This window comes from Culex quinquefasciatus, chromosome 3 (genome assembly GCF_015732765.1).
Source record: "Culex quinquefasciatus strain JHB chromosome 3, VPISU_Cqui_1.0_pri_paternal, whole genome shotgun sequence".
NCBI classification, from domain to species: domain Eukaryota; kingdom Metazoa; phylum Arthropoda; class Insecta; order Diptera; family Culicidae; genus Culex; species Culex quinquefasciatus.
In genome coordinates, this window is record NC_051863.1 from 193990658 (window position 1) to 194012785 (window position 22128).

General features: G+C 33.0%; 3 protein-coding genes across 18 annotated transcripts in view; 2 read left to right on the plus strand and 1 right to left on the minus strand.

Moving 5' to 3' along the window:
• Nucleotides 1–1496, plus strand: part of LOC6030964 (myocyte-specific enhancer factor 2) — a 132348-nt gene extending 130852 nt beyond the window's left edge. For 12 of the 14 annotated variants that reach the window (XM_038259502.1, XM_038259513.1, XM_038259503.1 and 9 more), the window contains one exon: nucleotides 1300–1496. In XM_038259502.1, the coding sequence (XP_038115430.1) occupies nucleotides 1300–1478 (179 nt within the window). In that variant the 3' untranslated portion in view covers nucleotides 1479–1496. The remainder of the gene's footprint in view (nucleotides 1–1299) is intronic. The other 2 variants (XM_038259509.1, XM_038259515.1) reach the window with 1 other exon arrangement.
• LOC119769363 (ell-associated factor Eaf-like) lies at nucleotides 1479–2388 on the plus strand (the record flags this gene model as incomplete). The annotated part of the gene is made up of 1 exon (XM_038261410.1): nucleotides 1479–2388. A coding segment is annotated over one exon (408 nt), but the record flags the coding sequence as incomplete, so codon positions are not given.
• A 16170-nt stretch (nucleotides 2389–18558) lies between these two features.
• LOC119769739 lies at nucleotides 18559–19890 on the minus strand. Of its 3 annotated transcripts, none has more exons than XM_038263248.1 (2): nucleotides 19649–19890; nucleotides 18559–19583 (listed from the first exon to the last, which is right to left on the minus strand). In XM_038263248.1, exon 2 carries the CDS (start codon nucleotides 19563–19565, stop codon nucleotides 19161–19163), a length of 405 nt encoding a protein of 134 aa, XP_038119176.1. In that variant the 5' UTR covers nucleotides 19566–19583; nucleotides 19649–19890; the 3' UTR covers nucleotides 18559–19160. The 3 variants fall into 3 exon arrangements, with proteins under 3 accessions (XP_038119176.1, XP_038119177.1, XP_038119178.1); XM_038263249.1 differs by having other exon boundaries at nucleotides 19645–19890; XM_038263250.1 differs by having other exon boundaries at nucleotides 19820–19836.
• Between the last annotated feature and the right edge of the window lie 2238 nt (nucleotides 19891–22128).

A 22128-nucleotide genomic window follows, 5' to 3' on the forward strand; every position in this document is an offset into this window, starting at 1 on the left:
AAAGATTAAAATTGTTTCAATTGAAAAAACTCTTGAATTCTAACATGTTTTAAAAATAAAAATTTATCAGTTTAAATTCTTATTCAAAAATTTCAAAATGTTCAAACTTCACAACTTAAATGTTAAAAAATCAAAAAAAAAGTTCAAGAGCATAAAAATTTAAAATGAAACTTTAAAAATTAAAACTTATAAATTTAAAAATAAACTAAAAAATTCTAAAACTTTAGAGTTCGATTTTTCATTTAATTTGTAAAATCCTAAGTGTTAAAATTCAAAATTTTTAAAGTTCAGAAATATACCTAATATGACAAGAATTCAAAGATCAAAGCGATCAAAAATTTAGAATTTCAAACATTTTTGAACTTAAAAATTGAAATATTTTAAATAATTTGAAAATTTAAAACAGCAAAATCTGGATCTCTACATTTTTTTTAATGCAAAGGAATTAAGGAATTCAAAAACAAAAAATTAAAATATTTAAAAATGATCTCTAAAATTCAAATCTTAAAAATTCAAAAAATCAAATACAGTAGTTGTTGGGTAACTGGGCGTTGTTTAAATGGGCTGCCTTTTAATTGGGCGCTCGATAACTGGGCCGTAGCCCAGTTAAAAAGCTGACAAACGTCAAAAAATCGAAATGACCGAGGGGTTAATGGATGTAATAATCATGTTCAATAAATAAAAAAAATCAAACTTTTAAATTACTTCAAGTCACAATAAAAGAAATATGAAAAGTAAGCATTGTAAATAAATTTGATTAACTTTTATTTTTATATTTCATCAGGAAAATGTTATGCATCGGTGATCCCCTCGTTATTTTTCGTTCAGCCCAGTTAGCGAGCAGCATTCGGTGACTGGACTACGTTCTCAGTCCAGTTACCAAACAAGTACTGTATTTACAAAAAAAAAGAAGCTCTCTTTCCCTCTCCCAGTCTGGAACAAGAGTCAACTGATGCAAAGCAGAAGAATCGGGCGAGAAAAGAGAGTAGGAAAGGAATCTCGAAAATAGAGAGTTGCTTTCTTGCTCTCTGTCTTGTATCGAACATTAATATTTAATTTAAACCATTTTTTAGTTTAATTCAAATTTTGATTTCTTTTGTATTCTGTAGAAATTCACAAAGCTTTCAAACAAATAAAATAAATTAAATTGAAACAAGTTCGGAATATAATGAGAATTAACAATTTATAAGCCGCAAAAACACGATTCTATGCTTGTTTATGTGTGTGTGCCACTAATTCCGCAGTCCCGTCCCACCCAACCCGCCCCAGCGAACAGACCAAGCGAAAGTAACCCTCTAGGTTCTCCTCTGTTTGCAGGCTCGGTGACACCCACGAACGCGCCCTCCCCGGTCGACATCAGACACATAAACGTCGGCGGCGGCGGCGGCGGCAACTCGAGCCACCTGCCCGACTACGACTCGCCGGTTTCCTCGAACGCGCATAAAAGACCCAGAATATCCGAGGGTTGGGCCACATAGCCCTCAAAGGGCGGCGGCCAGCATCAACAGCAGCAGCAGTGTTTCCTCGACGACAACTCCAACCAGATCCACCTGGGCGGCAGCAGTAGCGACGGGAATGGCCACGGCGGCGCCGGCTGCGACAGTGACTTTGTCCGGAAGGTTCAACAGCACCACCAGCAGCAGCAACGGATAGCCGCGTCATCGCAGCATTTGCACCCGTTTTATCAGAGTGCGAGCATGAATAGTAATAGTAACAGCAACCACAGCAGCGTCGGCGGCTACCCGAGCCAGTGTACGTCCCCGTACGGTGGCAACAACGGCCACGGCCACCACTCGCCGTCGCCCGGGGTCGGGGTTGGAGTTGGCGGCGTGCATCCCCAGCAGCAGCAGCAGCAGCATCAACAGCAGCAGCAACAGCACTACTGAGCTGCGGCAAAGGTAGAGAAAGGTAGTTGGTAGAATCAAACATTCATCGTAGCTAAGTCGGATTTTGTTTTTTTGAGGAGGGAGTGAAAGAGAGAGGGCAAACGATGGGGTGAGTGCGACAGGTTTGCGCAGCCAATGTGACATCATCCTAACTTATTACAAAAAAAAACACAACAACACAGACAGACAGACTATTGTACATAGAACAGCAACAGGTAAAAATCAACCGGAAAGGCCGAAGGAAGCGAGTTCTTCCTCCAGAGGGCGAATCCGGCATGTTTACTTTACTCTTTTTTTTTGTTTTCAAGATAAGTGCAATAATTTGTTTTAAATGCATGTACTATTTACTGTTCATACAAGCTAGCAAGCAAAAAATACAACAAAATGAGAGCCAGTTCTTAAAGAAATGTGTGGGGAAAGGACTTGGATGAATGAAAGATCACAGATCAGTCAATTTCATTGCAAACATAAAACAAAACGTTCAAATGGTAAGATTATTGTGTGCATCATTCGCTCCACAAAATATGACAATTTCGGTTAAAATGTGGGGATCTTAAAAATTAATAATTTAAGTTTGACATAATTCTTGAGCATTCTTGAATCTGGCCTTTTTAATTATGACAGTTAAATTTTTCATAAATTAAAACAACAAAGAAATAAAAAAAATATATGATTAATTTTAAAATCTGATTCTTTTGAAAAAAGAGTCATCAATTTTTTTAGAAGTTCTATTTTGTTTGCTGAATATTCCGAATTATCTCAAAAGTGTCCAAAAATTTCGGGTGGGACAACTATGCATTTATGAATATTGTTATTCTCTTTCAAATAGATTGGCTAATATTTTAGGAAATGCGAGATCAAAATATTCAATTTGAAATTATTTAAAGAATTTCTGTTTCGTGTTTAATTTTTTGAACCTTTCGACCTAATGTCTTTTTACCTTTTGCCTTTCTCATCCCTCTGCTTTTTTTAATAAAATCGATTTTTTGTCATTTGAACTTTTTTTTAGATCGTACTTCATAAAATGCGAACATGTCCGATGCAAATTTTGTCTTTTTCAAATTGGCTTAAAATACTTCTTTAATCATTAAGATTTTTTAAAAGAAACAAAATGGTGAGTTCATGCTTAAAATTATAAAATGTTCTAAGATTTAGGCATTAAATTCATTAAATCATTTATTTCTTTAATTATTTTTCAAATGTCTTGATTTTTGCAAAATTTTATTGAATAAGTTTAGATTATTGAATGTTATTTTTTAATTTTAAAACCTTAAAAAAATTTTTTTTTAGTTTCTTAATTTTATTTGTTTTTTTTTTTAATTTGCGGCATCTTTTGTTTTTCTTTTTTTTATTAAATGTATCAATTTTTAGATTTTTTTAATTGTTTTAATTCGTCAATTTCTTTAAAATCCTTTGATTATTTCTCAAATGTCTGGAATTTTGTAAAAAAAAATCTTGATTTTTTTATGTTATTTGAATTTTTTTAAACTTTTTCATTTTTTTTTAATTCCCGGAATCTATTAATTTTTTAAATTTCTTTTCATTCAATATATCAATTGTTAGATTTTTGAATTGTTTAAATTTGTCAATCTCTTCTTCAAATGAATTTAGATTTTCTTAATATTTTTTTTATTTAATTATCTGAATTTTTGGTTTTTTTTAATGTTTTAATTTTTGAACTATTATTTTTTCAATTTTTAATTTTTTTGAAATTTGAACTATTATTTTTTCAATTTTGAAATTTTTTGAAGCTTTTGATTTTTTTGTTTTTTTTTTCATACAAAATTTCAAACCATTCGGATTAATACAATAGGAATCCTTTGTTTTGTTTAGGCCAATGCAAATATTTAAAAAGTTTTGTCCCTCGGCCCTGGCCGAGGTCAAGGGGGGGGTGGGGGCAAAAAAATAAAAAAAATATAAAAATTTAAATAACAAGCCATAGTCTTCACATTTAAATGAAAAAAGTGTTTTAAAATGCATTTTACACTAGTTCAGTTGTTTTGCAATCATCAGTTTCAAAAAATTTAAGATCTGACAAAAACAAAAATTGTATCGAAAAAAAAAGATTTCGCATCGAAAATTTTCAAAAAAATTTAAGATTTTTTAATAAACCCAAACATGCTAAAAATGATTTTAAACGCAGAAGAATGTATTTTAATTTGATTTCAGCTGGTTGCACTTAAATTTTCATTGAAATTTTGAAGTTTATTGTAAAAATATTTTTTTGCCCCCTGATTTTTCGGGCCAATTTTGAAGGGGGGGGGGGGGGGGGGGGGTGACAAAAACTTTAAAAAATATTTGTACCAGCCTTATTTAAAACAAAATCAATTTTAATTTTATTTCTTTAATTTATAGATTTGGACTTTTTTACAACGATGTTATTTTTCAAATTGACTGATCCTAGTTTTTTTAAATTTATTTTTCAAAATTTATTTGAATGTTAGATTTCTGAACATTTTATTTTCAAAATTTTTAGTTTTATAATATTTTTGGGATTTTTTTTTAATATTTTGATTTATGAACCTTATTTTTTTGAATTTTGGAATGTTGAATGTTTTGAAATTCTTTTTTTTTTTCAAACGAAATTTCAAACCTTTCGGTTTAAAAAATAGGATTCTTTTGATTATATTGATTAAAAACAAAATTAATTTTTATTTAATTTTTAACTTTCATTTCTTCAAATAATAGATTTGGACTCATTTTTTAAATCGATAGTACAGTGGACTCTCTGGCTGTCGATCATCTCGATATCAATATTGCTCCAGCTGTCAATAAAATTTTCAGTCCCTTCAAGAAGATTGCTTTGATTTTCCATTCTATAATTTGATTACTCCCTCTCTCGACGGTCCCTTCAATATCGACATCGAGAGAGTTCACTGTGTTTTAAAAATCTTCTGATCCTTATTTTTTATGCATAAACATTCTGTTTTTCACTTGAATTTTAGATTTTTTCGTTTATTTCCGTACATGATATGATTTTTGTGCATTCTAGAACTTTATTTTTTCCTAATAATTCGCGTATAAATGCATAATATGGGACATTTTTGTGATAATTTAATTAAATTTTAAAAAAAATCTGAAAATTTACAAAATAGAAAGTTGATTAAGTTCGGATTCCTCTAATCTACATGGTGAAAGAAGCATTATGGTCCGAATAACTCAACAATGATCAAAATGCCATCTATGGGCCATCTATGCAATTATGGGCAATTTAGGTTTTGATATCTTAGGACTTTTCGTTCTTTCGACCTATTATTTCGCCCTCCTTTAATTTTCAGTCGCACTCTTTGCCTGCTATATGAGTTTTTCTCGGGTTTAATTTCCGAGAAATACCTTTTGCGTAAGTTGATAAAGATTCAAATTATTTTATTTTATTTTTCTAATATTTTTGTTTGGAGGAATGCTGGAATATTTCAAACTTGAATTATCATTTTTTGTGAGCGTATGAAGCACTGAAAAAAAGAACATTATACATCAGACAAAACCGGATCGTGCGAAGAAACGCCAAACTTGAAATCACAAAAAAACCCAGTCCCACCCCTGTACAATTTGACGTTTTAAACGTGGTGGAATGTGTGTCTCACGTGTAAATGTTTGCAACCCCTCCGGATTTACGTTCCAATAGCCACCAATTACGGTTTGATGATAAGGTCGGCGAAAAATGCGTGGATTATTATTCGTGTTTTAAGGCAAAAACTCAATTGTGTATCTGTTTACATGTTTGAAATGTGTTCAATGTTGCGAGTTAAGTGGACCCCCCCTGAGAAAAAAAAAGGTAACTGGCATGGGAGTCTTTTTCGAGTTGATTTATTTTTTAACGATTAAATTCGTTGCAAACAACATCCGGACCGAACTTTTCTTTAAAATACGTACGTACCCCTAACAAAACAAAGATCCCAATCGATCCGGCTTGAAAAGTCATGATACTCATAACGTTAGCGAAAGACGACGAGATTAGGATGCAAATTTCTCTCGGTGCGTGAAAAAATTAAGCAAAAAACATATCAACATCGGAAGCGGAAAAAATGCGATTTCTGACAACACAACATCATCATCAAAAGAGTGCGATTTGCGAGTGTGTGAGAGAGAATTTGAGGTGAGTCGTGCGCGAGAGAGAACAATAGAAATACCGAATTTTATGCTGCTGCAAGAATGAGATTGAGCGTAGCGCAAAGGGAGGATTGCAAATGAAATAATCACAACAAAACAGTAAAAAAAAAAACAAGAAAAAACTAAGTAAAACATAGTTTGTGTGCCATTAATAGGATTACTTACAGAAAAAATGTATATTTTAAATGGAAAATATGAGAAGATGCAAAAACACACTAGTTTTAGAGGATTTTCGTTTTCCTTTGTTTCTGATGATCTACTACTACTATAATCTACTACTACAACTATTATACTCTAGAACGTTGAGGAATGATTTGATGCCCCGACCCGGTTCAATCAAACAGTAAACAAAACCCATATGATTATTGATTTTTGTTCTTTTCGTCCTTTGTTTCTAGTTTTTTTTTTTTGATAGTGTAGTGCAAGTAAGAGCGAGAGAAGAAAAAAACAAGAGAGTTTCGTGTAGTAAATTCCTATTCTAGGCAGACTTATAGAGAGAGAGAGAGAGCGCGCGCGAAACACTGGAAAAAATACACACATGATATTTATTTCAGCAAGATCTTCTTTACTTTGGTTTGTTTGGTTTTCTTTCTATTTGTTTGGAAGTTTCTGCTTAAAAAAACCAGGGTGAAATTTCTGACGCTAAACCTAGCGCATCAACACTGTAAATTATTTATAAAAGAAATGTGCGCGCCCGCGTTTTAGAACAAAAACAGGCCAAATAAGTTGCGCAAGTTGTGAGCTAAAAAGAAATATTTGCAAAAAAAAAACTATTGAATTCAGTTTAAAGCGGAGACGGTTTAGATTATCACTTTCTGTTAGTCGATTAGTTGTCTTTTAGTTTAAATATTTTCTTTTTCCAGTCATAGGTTTATGGACATTACTTTGAAAAATAAAAAGAAAAATGACTTTTACAAATGAAAGTTTCGGGGTTGATTTTTCATTTGGTCTTTTCGTTTTCACAGCCCTTTGTTCGCAACTTTTTTTTCTAGGTTTTAATTTGGAGCATGCAAAAAACCGTACTTGTAGTTAGTGTAGCCAATTACTTGCGATTGAAACAAGATTGCAACAAAATGACAAACCACAAAAATAAATAACTAAAATAGCTGTAGTAGTGAAAAGTCCATCCAACAAGCGTGAGGAGAGCACACTCACACAACCGTAAGTGTAAGCTGTAAGTGTAGCATGCGTTACTAACACAAACACACACACACACACACACACAAACAGAACCAGTCAACACTCCTCGGACCTTTAGAGAAAACGCTTCAAAATCGGCTAAACTTCCTTGACTTTCGGACAAATACAAACACACTCAAAAAAATGAAATGATACCACTTGGATGCCTATAAAAAAAAAACAAAAATAACAAAAAATAACTAACGATTAACTCATCTAAACTAACAACTGCAGAGAGAAACCAACACAATACTAGCCCCTGTTGCAAGAAAAAAAAAATGGGGGAAATCAACTGAACTCTAAACTAATCAACCAGATAGAAAGAAAGAAAAAAAAGTCCTTTATGTAGCGTGAAAAACGCTCAACCCCGGTAATTGCCAGAACACAGAACAAACACAAACAGAAAAAAAAAATTAAACAAGAAAAAAATATGAATGTTAATTATTACCTCCACTTTGTAGATGCCTTAAACACAGTGCCTATGTACGTATTCAAGATGAAAAAAAAAAATACAGAAAAAGAAAAACAAAAACAAAAAAGATGAGCAAGGAGAAGCGAACAGACAGCATCCGGAGGAACACAGAAATCACAAACATAAAAACACAATCACACATATACAGGAAATATGACAGCGTTGCAGGTTTGGGAAAGTTGAAAATTTTACTAAACTCTGATTTAGAGCATCTCCACCGTTTGGAACCTACTGCCTCTCAATAAATAAGGCAAGAATTCAGATTACAGCAAGTAAGGTAAAGATGCTTTAAAAATTACTCGATTTTTAAACTTTTGAGCACCGTATTCGAGAGGTGGAATTGGCAGTTCTTTTCTTCTTAAGCAAAAACTGCTGGAACTCATTAATCATTTGAATAAAATGGGACCTCTCTCTTACGCAACAATTTCGAAAAACTAATTCCTAAGTTGTTTTCATTCGGATTTCTTCAAAACAGAACCTATCCAGAATCGAAATTTAGGTTTTTGTTTCACTCAATTTCGATGGAATTTTGAGTGAAAATCACCTAGACTCGGGTAAAGAAATTAATGAAAAGAAACTTGAATGGTGATCTGCCGTAGAGATGCTCTTATTTACAGCAACCCATCTGTAAAATGAACTAAAAATGAAAAGTGGCTTAATAATGGCCCGAATAATTAGACACGTATTTTTTTCTTAGCTAAATGAGGATGTTTCTACAAATTCAAATTTTCGAAAAAATGACGGAAACACATCTTTAAAAATCATAGCTTCTTCTCGTTTTAACCGATTACAGCAATTTTTGGATTATTTTTAAGGCTATTTTTCCTCAAAACTTTAACTGATAACGTTTCATTTGCGTTGAAGAGAGCTCGGTTGAGATGATGAAGAATTTAATTTTTTTTTGACTATTTTGGTCAGGATTTTTTATTGTAGAATCGTTAAATTGGATCACCCTGATAGCCAAATTAAAAAAAACGCGTCCTAATATTTAGGCCAAGGAACCTCCTGACCAATGTTGGGCCTTTTTTTTAATTGAATTTTTACCTTTCATGTGCAATTACTGCTAAATTCAGTTAGCAGATTTCTGATTATTCAGCAATTTCACGTTAAACTTGCAGAATCCAATTCAATTTTGCTTCGATTGCGCTCAAACTTGGTTTAAGGGTTCAAAAAATATGGCTGTTTTTATTTGCGTAAATTCGATGAATTATTTTTTTAAATGATATCTAGATTTCAAGTTTACCATTGTTGAAAAAGTTATGTATTACCATCATCTGGGACGAAACGGGACACATGGGGCGAATTGGGAAAGCTGTTTTAGTCAGGTTCTTGCACTACATTTTGATATTTTTAATCGATTTCGGTTAAAATATATACAGATCAACTAAATTTGTGCATCGATTTCCTAATTGGAAGCTTTTGAATGCTTTAAAAACGGTTGACCCTATTCAGGCTGTAGTCCCGATTCGTCCCAGTTGACGGCTGAAAAAATGTGATTTTTTTTTCTAGCGATAGGCGCTAATCACCTTTCTTTTGCGAACAACAATTAATTTAACCGCCGCTAAAAATCCCAGGTTTTGGGCCACCCTAATCACCAAACCGAAAAAAACTCCGTTTTAGGGAAAAACCTTTGATTTAGACCATGCTAGTTTTTGCTGTTTTATGATCCAAATTTTGTTTTATTGTTACTTAATTTTGTTTTTGCGGTTGAGATGATGTTAACTGAAAAAAATAATTTTTCGAACGCAAGAAGCGTTCTAATAAGCATTGTTTTCAGCCCAAGTTAGTTGAAATTTACATTAGAAGTGAGTAGGATGTACTGTTTGTTTGCCCTTATTCTTCGACGCATGTGATTTTTTTTTTGCTGGAATTTCTATAATATTTTTATACACTCAAACCCCGATGGTTTGACACCAACTGTTGTCAAACGGACGGGGTCACTTTTTAGTTTGACACCCCTTTTACACGGCGTTCACACACACTATCAAACGTTTGTTTTGATAGTTTGCGTGAGCGCCTTGTAAAAAGTGACAGTTCGTCACTTTTTAGTTTGACTTTGACCAACCAACGGGGTACAAACTAAAAAAGTGTCAAACGAAAAAGTGACCAACCACCGGGGGTTGAGTGTAATAGAGTCCTGCAATAGAAATGCTCTTATTTTAACTCATTTTAAAACCCATGATTGTTTGGTTGAATTGTGACGTGATTTGTATCCTGCAGTAGACATGCTATTAAATAGAATCAGAACGGAAAAGTTGGCACCTTAAAGCATTTGGGTAGCATAAGATAAAAAAAATAAAATTATTTGGCGACTATCCACGTTTCATATGAAAAAGATTTGAGAAAGAATTGAGGAAGGGCGTTGGAGGGTGACGGGTTGTAGTTTTTGAAAATATCTAGGTAGTAGATTTCACTGTTTCTGGAATATTCCAACTTGACCGGAATGGTGTCCTAAGATTAAGCTTATAATGGTGTTATTATTGTTCACAACGATAAAGCTAATTTTTCCGAGTGCAATGACAAAAATTACAAAAAAAAATACTTCGCGGTCTTTCTTGACAAAAAGCATACTATTTGACAGCTCGTTCCAAAGGAACCACAGTTGATCCGTCGTAAAATGTTGTTTTGACAATTTTTTTTTTGATTTTAATAATCATTAAAAAAGATGTGATGAATAAAAAACCAGGAAATATTTTTTTTTTCAAAATTGAGGTTTCATAATGTTGTTTTCGTTTGGAGCATGTACCCTGTTTTTTGTAATTCCAAGGAAAGAAAACTCTAGAATTGGGTACTAAAGCCCTATGCCAATTTTTGTGTACAACGGCAAAAAACACGATTAAAAAACCATTTCTGATCACTTTTTTCATTTTATTGCAATTTTTTTTTGAAAAGACAACATTTTTTCGATGGATCAACTATGGTCCCCTTGGAACGACCTGTCAAGTAGGAGCTTTTCTGTCAAGAAGGACCGCGAGGTTAATTTTTCAAAATTGATTTAAAAATCCATTTTAAGCTCTTGATGGTCGTACGTAAGGGTCATTGTACTCAGAAAAATAAGCTTTATCGCTGTGAACAATAATATCAGCAATCTAAGCTTCATTTTAGGACCCAATTCAAAGTGATTCACAAACTTTGATTAAAATTTAAGGTGAATTTTATAATTTCAATTGCGATTTGCATACGCGGTCAACATGCTCATAAAGTTGGTAGATTTCATGAAATGAATTGCTCCGCTATTAGACTCACACGGTAGAGATGCTTTTAAATTTTATTGATTTTAATGGGGAAATGCTATCAATGTGGATTCCTGAAATCATGATTACAATCGAGATTTATGTTAATTTTTTTGTTTTTTTTTTTTTTTAATTTCTATTTCCATTCCATTCTACATTAACATGAATAAGATGAATTCGTTACATCTTTTAAAAATATTTTGAAAAGCAAAAGAATAAGTTACTTGAAGATTTATTTGTTAAATTGATAGGTGTTTTTTTTTTAGGGCTTTGCTACATTGCAAATTTTATTTGAAGTGTTTGTCTCCCTCTCTTTTCATTAAATATATAACTTGTTTTTTTTAATTTGTATTGCATTTTGCATCATGCAGTAAAGATGCCCTAAATCTAGTTGATTTTCAGAAATCAGTTGCTACGCTTTTACACGAGTCATGGAGATGCTCTAGAGTGCTCTAGGTGCCCTTTATTACGGCAACAAACAAGATTTGCTACTTGTGGTAGAGATGATCTTAATTCAATGATTTCGAATTCAACTGAAGTGATTTTTTCAGAAATTAACTGAAATGTTTTTGAAATCATTTAAAACAATAATCTTCCAAAATCACATATCTTTAGAGTTTGATTTAGTAATCTTACTAAATATATTTCATTTTTTTTTTGACTTATCCTATAGTTTGAATAATGTCCATCTTTTCTCAAACTGCAACGCGTTCACAACAGGAAAAAATCTGATCCCATAATTTGAAGGCATTTATAAATAGATATTAAAAGCAAGCAAACAACAATTCCTGCAAAATTCAACCAACACCCAAAAGGCGCTCCTTAGTAGTGAGCGAGTGCATCACGCTGTTGAAAAACTCATCGATACAAATTGAATTACAAACAAATACAAAATAAATGAAAACTGTTTCTTCCCCATCTTCCTGATTAAATACCAAAATAAAAACCTAAATAAATCATGTTAAAGCAAAGAGAAAACCATTATTTTGTACGATATTCATCTGTAACAGTCCATTGAAAAATAAAGGAAATTTGATGACAAAGGCAGAGAAGTTAATCGGGACCATCACAGATTTAGCAAAGTTACAAGAAAAGATATTTGCTAAAAGCAAATCGAAAGTTACCATTAATCTAGTCACCCACACGATAAAACAAACACAACAAACAAACTCACACACATAGCAAGCAAAACAGAGAAGAGTCAGTACACACGGAGGGAAATGTTTACCGCAGATTAATCAGGCACACTATACAATTGCACACGTACTCCGAAATATTTGTAGCGAGGTTTGAAAGAGTGCACATCTTTAGAGGTACATTTTTAGAGCATTTGAGAAAAAAAAACAGACAAACAAACTCCTAGCCATTTATTCCAGCAGAAGGTGTGGTGGTGGCAGCAGCAGCAGCCGCAAAACAATTACTAAAGAAAGTGACACTTTCCTCGAAATAGGTTTTGGACAAAATGTGCCTGAAAGAAATGGGCGACGAATATTGTATCGCTAGCAGAACGAGACCACTTTTCCCGCAGAACGAAATGAAGCAGTAGAAAAATTCCCTTTTTTCCTAGGATTGCGCAGTGTTAGTAGAGAATGTTAGGAGAGAGTTGGGAAAAACACTGAAAAAAATCATGAGCTTATAATGTCAAGACTCCCCGCGCTAAATAAAATCTCAACCAACTCTCGCCGTAATGGAATGAATCAAGAAGTGGAAACTTGATAATTGATACTTAGAAAATACAATCTGTTTAATGTGAGTGCGCGGTGTGGGGAGAAAAGCCGCAGCATCCTAAATATTAAAAAAAAAAAAAAACACATAAAACTTTATGCTAATTGTGATCCTTGAAAGAGATGTCGTTTTCGTTTCCCGTTGTCTCGTTGAGTTTTTTTTTATTTTTCTATAGAGTGGAATCCTTTTCCGTAGATGGTTATCTATACTGAAAAAAAACAAGAAGAAATAAATATTATATATATACTAGAGCGATGAAGAAAGAAACGTAGTTTAGAGCGAAAAAAAAACAAGCGAGTATGATAGACAAATGCCACACCCACACAAAAATCGGTTAGAGAAAAAGTAAAACTTGCAAAAAGAAAACACACAAAATAAAACAAACTTGTACCTTGTAATTAATGCGCGACTATTGATAGCCAAGTGTAGAGCAAATGGTAAGGAAAGAGGTATAATTCAGAGAGAGTCGTTATGTTTCTGTTTTTCCTAACGTGTAAAGTAATGCTAAACAAAACAAAGTGGAAGAGAAGAAAAAATCCTTATGATAAAGTGTAAACATATAAAACAAGAGTGACAAACTCAAACACAGAGATGATACTAAACAAACCAAATGCCACACTGTTAAAAATCGTCAATATTTATTTTACTTAAAGCAGATAGTGAAGAAATACTCACAAAAAGAGTAATTAAAGACAACTACACAAAACAAAACAAAAAAACAAATAAAACCCTGTGATAAGGGAGAACAAACATGAGAAATTGAAAAGAAGACGAAGGCGAAAAAAGAAACCAAAATAAAAAAGTGTTGAGTGTTACGGTAAAAAAACCCTAAATTGGTCATCATCACGTGCTTGAGAAGGGTGGAGGATGTGAGGTGAAAAAAATACAATTTGTCAATCTCTGTTTGCTATTTCCCCTGGAAACAAAAAAAAACTAACAAAAAAAAAGTACAGAACAAACAAAAAACAACAACCCTCATGTATATTCCCGCGCATATACATGTATCAACGTAACATGGCATGAAAGTGAGAGAAAAAAATGAATAAAAAAAAGATATTAGATGTATATACACGAAACATTATATATTGGGTAACAGTTTTAGATGAATCTTAAGATATCACCTCCTTTGCCTTCTACTGCACAATTTTATTTCATTCAATTTATTTTATTGTTCCCTGGACTTGCTGATATTTGGATTCGTGAACAGATCACATTGCACAGAATGAACAGGGAAAGAAGTATTATCTGGATTAAATCAAATAATCACTTAATTTTTCGTTGTACAAAATTTACAGATAATGAAAAGTCTGCACTTTTCCAAAAAATGTGTGATGCAATTTCGATTATATATAAAAAAGTAACGTTTAAAGGTTTATTTTTGCATAAAATTTGTTTTTTTTTTCTTCTTAAATCGCAGTTGGCATTGTTTGACAACTTATTAAAAGTTTTGAAAATAAAAGCATTTAAAAAAAGTATTTTATTAAATGGCAAGAAACATTCACATTTCACAATGAAGCTTTCGAGAATTGTAAAATCAAATGTTTTGTATTTAAATAAAAAAAAATAATTAAAAACACAGTTCATTAAACCTTTTTTTAAATTTTGTATCCTTGCAAAAAAGGGCTTGATTGTCATTTATATTGCAAATTTGTTAAAAAAAAATGAGGCAATGCGAATTTTCTTCGTATTAATACATTATTACGCAATTTTTTTTATATTCTCAAGACTTTAATGAAATAAGACGTGCAATTAACTGAAAATAAATTTTCCAATTTCGCCCAAGACCCAATGTCACCTCTGATGACGGTACTGATGAGAAATGCTTTTTAAAAAACTTTTTTCATTGAATGATGAAACCATGGCAATTTATTTCATTTCTTAACACGCCTTTGGCCAGAGGCAAGGGACATAAACATTGAAGAATATTTTCAACGACCTTAAGGGGTTACATACATGTAAATCGACAAACATTTCAGAGGCTGGTTTGAGCACACACTCAAACTTTTTTTAAATTTGTTTTCAAGACATTAACATAAACATTTTTAACTATTATCAACATAAATTTGAAGACATTTGGTTGCATCATTGCCGAGATATAGCTATTTGAAGTTAGCAGTTGCAAAAAACGGGTGCCACGATATCTCAACACTGCTTCCACCAAATCGGCTCAAAATTTTTGTGAAGACTCATTATACCGGTCCCGTGTGCATGGCCAAAGCCGATTTTTTAAATGTTTATTTGAAAAAAAAAGATAAAAATATTTTTGTGTTTTTAATATTAAAAACCCGATTTAATCCCACCTGGGGTGAGATAGAGCCTTTCTTACAAAAGGAAGTTAACGGCAGTTGATTTTTTTTTATTTTTTTTCAAAGAAATAGCAATATATAAATGGTCCATTCATAATACAATTCGAAACTCAACCATATTTTTTCATATAACTGAAAAGCGCTGGTTTTTGCCCCATTTGCCATGGCCGATTGTAAACTGTGCTCGCACACAAGCATTTTCGATTTTTTAATTCAGAACACATTGTTTTTGAGACAGAGAATTAGCTCACAATTTGCGATGTTCGTAATGTTTTCTGCATATCGCTAAATTGTTCGTATTCTCTGAGTGTTTTTTTGCACTTTTCAAAATATTAAAAATTAACGAGAAAACAAAATAATTCCGTCTTGCTCCAATGCGTTAAAGTGGTTACAAAATAACTGGCAGAAAGTGTTTCAACACCCGAGAATTTGCCGTGTTGTAAACAACGATGTAACGGTAAAGCCGCATAAATATTCTTGAAAGCTTTGAAACGCCTACTGTAATTCACTAAACTGTCATTTAGGCGTTAGGAAAAATTGAGAGCTTTCAATAAGCAAGCATTTAGGCGTTTTTGGGATTGGAAAGCATACAACGACTGAGCGCTCGGTGGGACTTCACTACGACAAACGCAAACGTACCGAATAAACCACCGTGGTGCGCTGGTACGATGAACAAAAATACTAATACACAAAAAGGCTAGTACCGAAGCTAGAAAACCAAACCCGCGATGTGCGTTGTCACTGGCACATGGGAAGCTTGAACGCTTCCCAGAAATTCGTTCGCTCAGAGTTCGATCAGAGAATGAGCAAAACAAAAAAGAAAGGCAAAAGAAAGAGCATGCGGCTTCAGAACAGATAGCTGCTTGCGTCTAGTTTGCGTTAACTGAAGCTTAGCATAGAAAATAATGCTAGGCGATGTGTGATGAACGAGCAATCGATAAAGCAACTTGCACTAAAAGGGGGTAATCTAGTATCAAAACTCTATACGCGCCAGCATCACGCGCCAGCATTGCTCGCGTCTGCATGTGAAGCTCAACTTGGCAACTTGTCGACGAGGCGACGAAAATCGATCGTCCATGATTTTTTGCAGATTTTTCGAATGAATATTTCTCGAGAAATGATTTGGGAACGAAGCTTGATTTGGCGTCGGAGCCAAAAGCAAACACTATACCTTTCTTTAGTAAGAAAGGCAAAATGGAAATTTTCTAAAATCTGAACGGTAAATCCAAATGAGGTCAAAATTGTTTCAGAACATCGAGTATGGTCTAGATTATGATGTGGAGAAAAAAAATTAGATAAAATGCCAAAGGAATAGTTTTGGCATTTGGTGAAAATTGGCTTTTACCTTTTTAGGGTTTCCCCCTCACAGTGAATTAGTCCACAAGCTGTAAATCAAAACCACATTACCGACATGGATGAAAATTTGGGAGGATGTAGGGCTGGAAAAATGCAATTTTTGGACAAATAAACGATTTCAATACTTCAATTTTCGACCGAATTTTCATTTGAAAACCGCCTGATTTGGTGAAAACACACTCCGAGTCCCCATAAAAATGGATAAATTCAAATTTGGTATGGAACTGGTTCAGGTTCAGCACATCCCCTTTCAAATGCGCCCAAGAGAGCTTAAATCCATAATGTGGGCTCTGAGAAACCCCTACCACAAAATTGAGCACTTTTTTTACCACACACGGACGTCACGCGTGCTCTACAGTAAATTAAGCGCCAAAATTCGGATATTGGAGGTAGACGAATTCTGTCATTGTCAATCGATCGGGCGTCAAAAATCGATCGTCCATGATTTTTTGCAGATTTTTCGAATGAATATTTCTCGAGAAACGATTTGGGAACGAAGCTTGATTTGGCGTCGGAGCCAAAAGCAAACACTATACCTTTCTTTAGTAAGAAAGGCAAAATCGCCCGTTTTTGATTTTTTTTATTTTTTTAAAAACCTAAATTTCAAAATCGGGCGTCGTCATGCACACGGGATATGTCTTGAGAGTCTTCACCCCAAATTTCAGCCAATTTGGTCCATCCAATCTCGAGCTATCGTGGCACCCGTAAATCAACTCGGTGTTCCGAGAAAAACGCTCACAAAGTTTGACAGTCCGCTTTGCGCATGGCAGAACTTTAAACTAAAAATGATCTTCTACATACTTAGAACATGACATATCTTCTTGAAACTTTCAGGAGTGATTGTAATTCATCTTTTTAAAGGATTTAATAAATATTCGGAAACATGAAAAATTTAGGTTTTCTACATGTATAACCCCTTAATGGTCTTAAATGTAAAATGAGGAAATTTATCTATTTGTTGACCTTTTTGAAAGTCATGCTTGAAGTCTGATTTTTTTTCAATTAAAGAGATTAGAAATTTTACAATAGTCAATATTTTTAACATTGAAAATCGAATCAAAAGTTTTCGAGATCTTCGTGAGGCTGTATCTCAGAAACCAGAGGAAATTTCTAGGAAATTTTCTGATCTTTTCAAACATTTTTTTTAATATGTTATAATTTCAAGAAGTTTTTTTAATCTATAAATTTTTATTCTTTATCATAGAGTTTTTCAGTCGGCGGCTGGTTTAACTCTTTATTTCAAGTAGAATTTCAAAATGCAAAAAACAAATAAAATCGAATAAATATAGATTGAGATCGGTAAGTTTTATCAAAATTTGTAAAATACTTTTAATTGCAAATTCGATTTGTCTATTAAAAGGAGTTTTTTCGAAATAAAAAAAATAATCGATTTCACTATGGCTCAAAAGATGCATATTTTTTAGAAAAAAAAAAACTTATCTTGGGAATTAAATTTCTGGTAATAAAAAATTAAATAACAAAATTGGAATTTTTTCGTGAACGCCTTTTTTTGGGACGCCTGATTTGATGGCGTACTCAGAATTTCTAAAAACGCATTCTTCATTAAAAAATACACAATAGTTTCAAAAATTCTGTTATCTTCGTTACTCACCGATAATTTCGTTTGGGACGCGTCTTATTATAGGATTATTTTTTTAATTCACAGTAACCCATAAGGGTAATTTTTCGATTAAAATAAAAAATAATCATTCAAAATTTGCAGTGGTACTTTTTAGAGTGTAACAATATTCTACCAAGCTGAAGAGCAGACAATAACAAAAATGTTGATATACAGTCCAGACTCGATTATCCGAAGACCTTGGCAAAATTTCACTTCGAATAATCAAAACTTCGGATAATCGAATCAAAAAAAATGTTTTGTTGTCTCATTTTTGGATGACCTCTAAACTTCTTTAAGATGATTTAAAATTTTAAAATCCTAAATGGTGACCAAAATGGCGTTGATGAAATACACTCAAACCCCGATGGTTTGACACCAACTGTTGTCAAACGAACGGGGTCTCGTTTTAGTTTGACACCCCTTTTACACGGAGTTCACACACACTACCAAACGTTTGTTTTGATAGTGTGTGTGAGTGCCATGTAAAAAGTGACAGTTCGTCACTTTTTAGTTTGACTTTGACCAACCAACGGGGTACAAACTAAAAAAGTGTCAAACGAAAAAGTGACCAACCACCGGGGGTTGAGTGTATTGAAATAAATGCCATTTTCAATTTAATACGCAGCCAACCATTCAAATTTGACTAAAATGGGATAGCAGAACTCAAATTTGATGTTTTTTATAACTGTCTTTATTTATTTAGGCTCCAAATTTGATATTAATTGATTATTTGTTGGCCCATAGAAACCTTCAGATAATTGAGTCTGGACTGTATAAACATAAGTGGTTTGCTTGTCACAATCGCGATTTTACAGAAAAAAAAAGATTTTTTTTGTTTCTCTTTGTTTCGTCGTTCGTGTCCGTCGCGGGTGACAATGTTTTTTCTTTCATGCAAAAATTAATGCAAAAATTAAATTTTCCTTTAATACATTTTTCCACTTAATACTACGCATAAATTCGTGGACAAAAACAGTTTATTCCTGCAGATTTTGGCCAGCTCCAAATTTAGTTTTTTTAACCTGCAATGATCGTAAGGATATAGAGCAAAAATATGATGGAAGTATCTTCATCATAAGTTATTTATCTGACTGTTTGTTTATTTATTAGTAAAATATTTAGTCTTTGTTATAAATGCTCATATTTCGAAGCTTAAGTCATTTTTCATCAAGCACCTTGATTAAGTCACTACACATTAGTAAATATGTTGTTAAAATGCCTCTTCTTAACAATATGGAATTAACAAACTCAACAATTTACATTCACACAATCCAGCTACCGTCCATTCGCGCTACTTTCAACACTAGCATTATTCTGCGCACCAGTCACGACCTGCTCGTAGCTGGGTGGATCGGCTACAACGCTTGTAAATCGGGGTGGTGGCGTCCCCGGCGAAACCGGCTCCCTAATCTGCAGCACCGACTCGGGACGTTCCTCTTCCAGGACGGTGGGCAGTTCCGGCCGGTTTGGTCTGTTGGCCCGCAGCGGAATGATGATTTGTGTCAGCTCAACTTCTTGATCGTTCTGCTGCTGATGGCTGATTGAGGACGTTTCCTCTGAGTCCGGGTCTCGGTTGCGTTTTCGTTTGCAACATCTGATGCCACCGAATAAAATGAAGAGGAACAGGGCGATTCCAAGCGAGACGAAAATGGCCGGCAGAACGTAATCGAAGTAGCCCATGTTTTTTTTTGGTAATTTCTGTAAGTTTCAGGTAGTTATAGTTAATGAAGTCTATTGAAGTTAGGACATTTTAAATAACTTAATAAAGTTGATGTAATATCCAAGTATGACTCATTTCAACCAACTTGTTTGATTATCCAACCTCGTTCACGGGCGAATCACGATTAAGTATTATCTAGAGATACCATTTGCCCCATGGATCGAATTTTAAATTTGGACAGAGTGGATAAAAAAAAAAGTAGGTTCATCCACACCTAGTCGCCGTCTGCAGTATGTGTAACTTATCAGTGAGGTGGGTTTGGCTTTATGTACACTTCTAATCAAAGCGTTTATTTCGTTTTGTTTTGATTCTTCCTTCTTGCTTAACCCTTACGCTTCGCTTAGTCGATGCGCATCAAACTTAAGTGGATTGTATGCAAGTTTTGATTTTCAGTGATCTCTATCAATATTAGGGTGACAGTTAAAAGAGATCGACCTCGGGAATACCCCATGATTCGATTCCTTAGGCAAAAATTAATTTTAAATTTTGAGCGGAATCGGTTAAGGTTTAAGGGTAGCTTAGGTCGTTAAAGCTGGCGAAAAAACATCTTTTCTTGCAAAAACACCTTTTTGTAATCGCTAACAACTCGTCAGGGTTAACTCGGATCGTTTTGCGGTTTTCGAAAAAGTTGTTTGTCATAATATTTTACATAAGAATCTCACACTTGACAATGAACCATTGTTGCTTTTCTCCATGCATTTTTACAAATTTTCCCATCCAAACTTCAATGACCAATAGCAACCTTTAAATCTTAACAGATTTGCCTCAAAAATTGGCACATTTTTTTATGTTTAACTGAAGAATCGAGCCAGGGAGAATCTCTTAAGATTTACCAAAAATTTTTATTTTTCTCGTCACCCTTATCGATATGTAATATCGTAGCATTTGAATAAATGTCTAAGCTTCATGGAAAATCTTGAGGAATCTTTTATTTGTGAAAAAAAAACATATTTTTTCAAATGTATTTTGAGTTACTTTGCGTCTCCATACATTATTGGCAGCTGTTCATATAAAAATGGCATGAAAATATTCGGCAGTCTGTAACATTTCAAGGTTCCTATATTTCAAGCAAAAAGAAGTATGCAGCATTTTTTTTAGTTTCCAAGACAATTCCGTTACGCATTTTATTACAATTTAAAAGATAATGGTGAAATGGTAAATTAAAAAAGTGATTGTAAAAACATGAAAAAATGGAGGTGGTAGAATAGGCCAAATACTTACAAAACCATAGATAAACTAAACAAGATAAATGCAAATTAAAATATTTAAAATAAAACAAGAAAAACATAAAACAAAAGAAGTCACATTTTCTTAGAACAAAAGTTGCTTTAAATGACCTCTCGAACACGGCAAAAATAAAAAAATATTCCAAAAAAATGTACAGTAGAGGGTTTAAAAGTGAAATAATCGTAAAATTTTCCGATCTTTTCAAAACCAAAACAAAACTGACAGTTTTCAATGTTTGGCCCTTTTAAAATGTTAGTCTTGATAAAAAAATCAAAATATTTTTTCAAAAATTTCCAAAACTGGTTTTTTAAATCAAGATTATCATTTGAAAAGGGCCAAACATATAATATTAAATCCTTTTGAAATGTTAGTCTTGATTAAACGAAATGAAAAAAGATTTCGAAAAGATCAGAAAAATTTCCCGAATGTTCCATTTTCTAACATTGTAAATCGGACCATTAGTTACTGAGATATCGAAATTAGAAAATGGTGGGTTGTTTGGGTGAGACTAAAAAAAACAATTTTCCTTTTTGTAAATCTTTGTATGGCAATATCTCATTAACTAAGGGTCGTATCAACCAAGTTCATAAAGATTTATATATAAAGAGAATTTTCTCAGCACTTCCAAAATATTTTTATCAAAAGTGGGCACACACCAAATCGATCAAAACATTCCTTCAAAAGATACAGATTTTTGAATTTTCATATGTCATTTGCATTTCATATGCAGTTCTCGCAGATTTCGGTCATTCAATATTTTTTTGTATTTTTTAATCCGACTGAAACTTTGCAAAAAATTTCAAATTCATTTTTTTATGTAAAATCAAATTTGCAATCAAAAAGTACTTTAGTGTAATTTTGATAAAATGCACCGCTTTCAAGTGAAATCCATTTTTAAGTAACTTTTTTTTAAATTCTCGCAGTTTTTCATTTTTTTTAAATTATTGCACCAGTTTTGAAAAAAAAAATATGTTTGAAAAGCTGAGAAAATTCTCTATATTTTACTTTTTTTTAAACTTTGTTGATAAGACCCTCAGTTGCTGAATTATAGCTATGCAAGTGTTTAAAAATAGGAAAATTGATGTTTTTTAAGTCTCACCCAAACAACTCACCATTTTCTAATGTCGATATCTCAGCAACTAATTGTCCGATTTACAATGTTAAAATATGAAACATTCGTGAGCTTTTCGAAAACAATATTTTCAAAAAAATTAAATCAAGACTAACATTTAAAAAAGCAAAACATTCAATGTTACGCCCTTTTAAAATGTGTGTCTTGTTTTAAAAACATCGAAT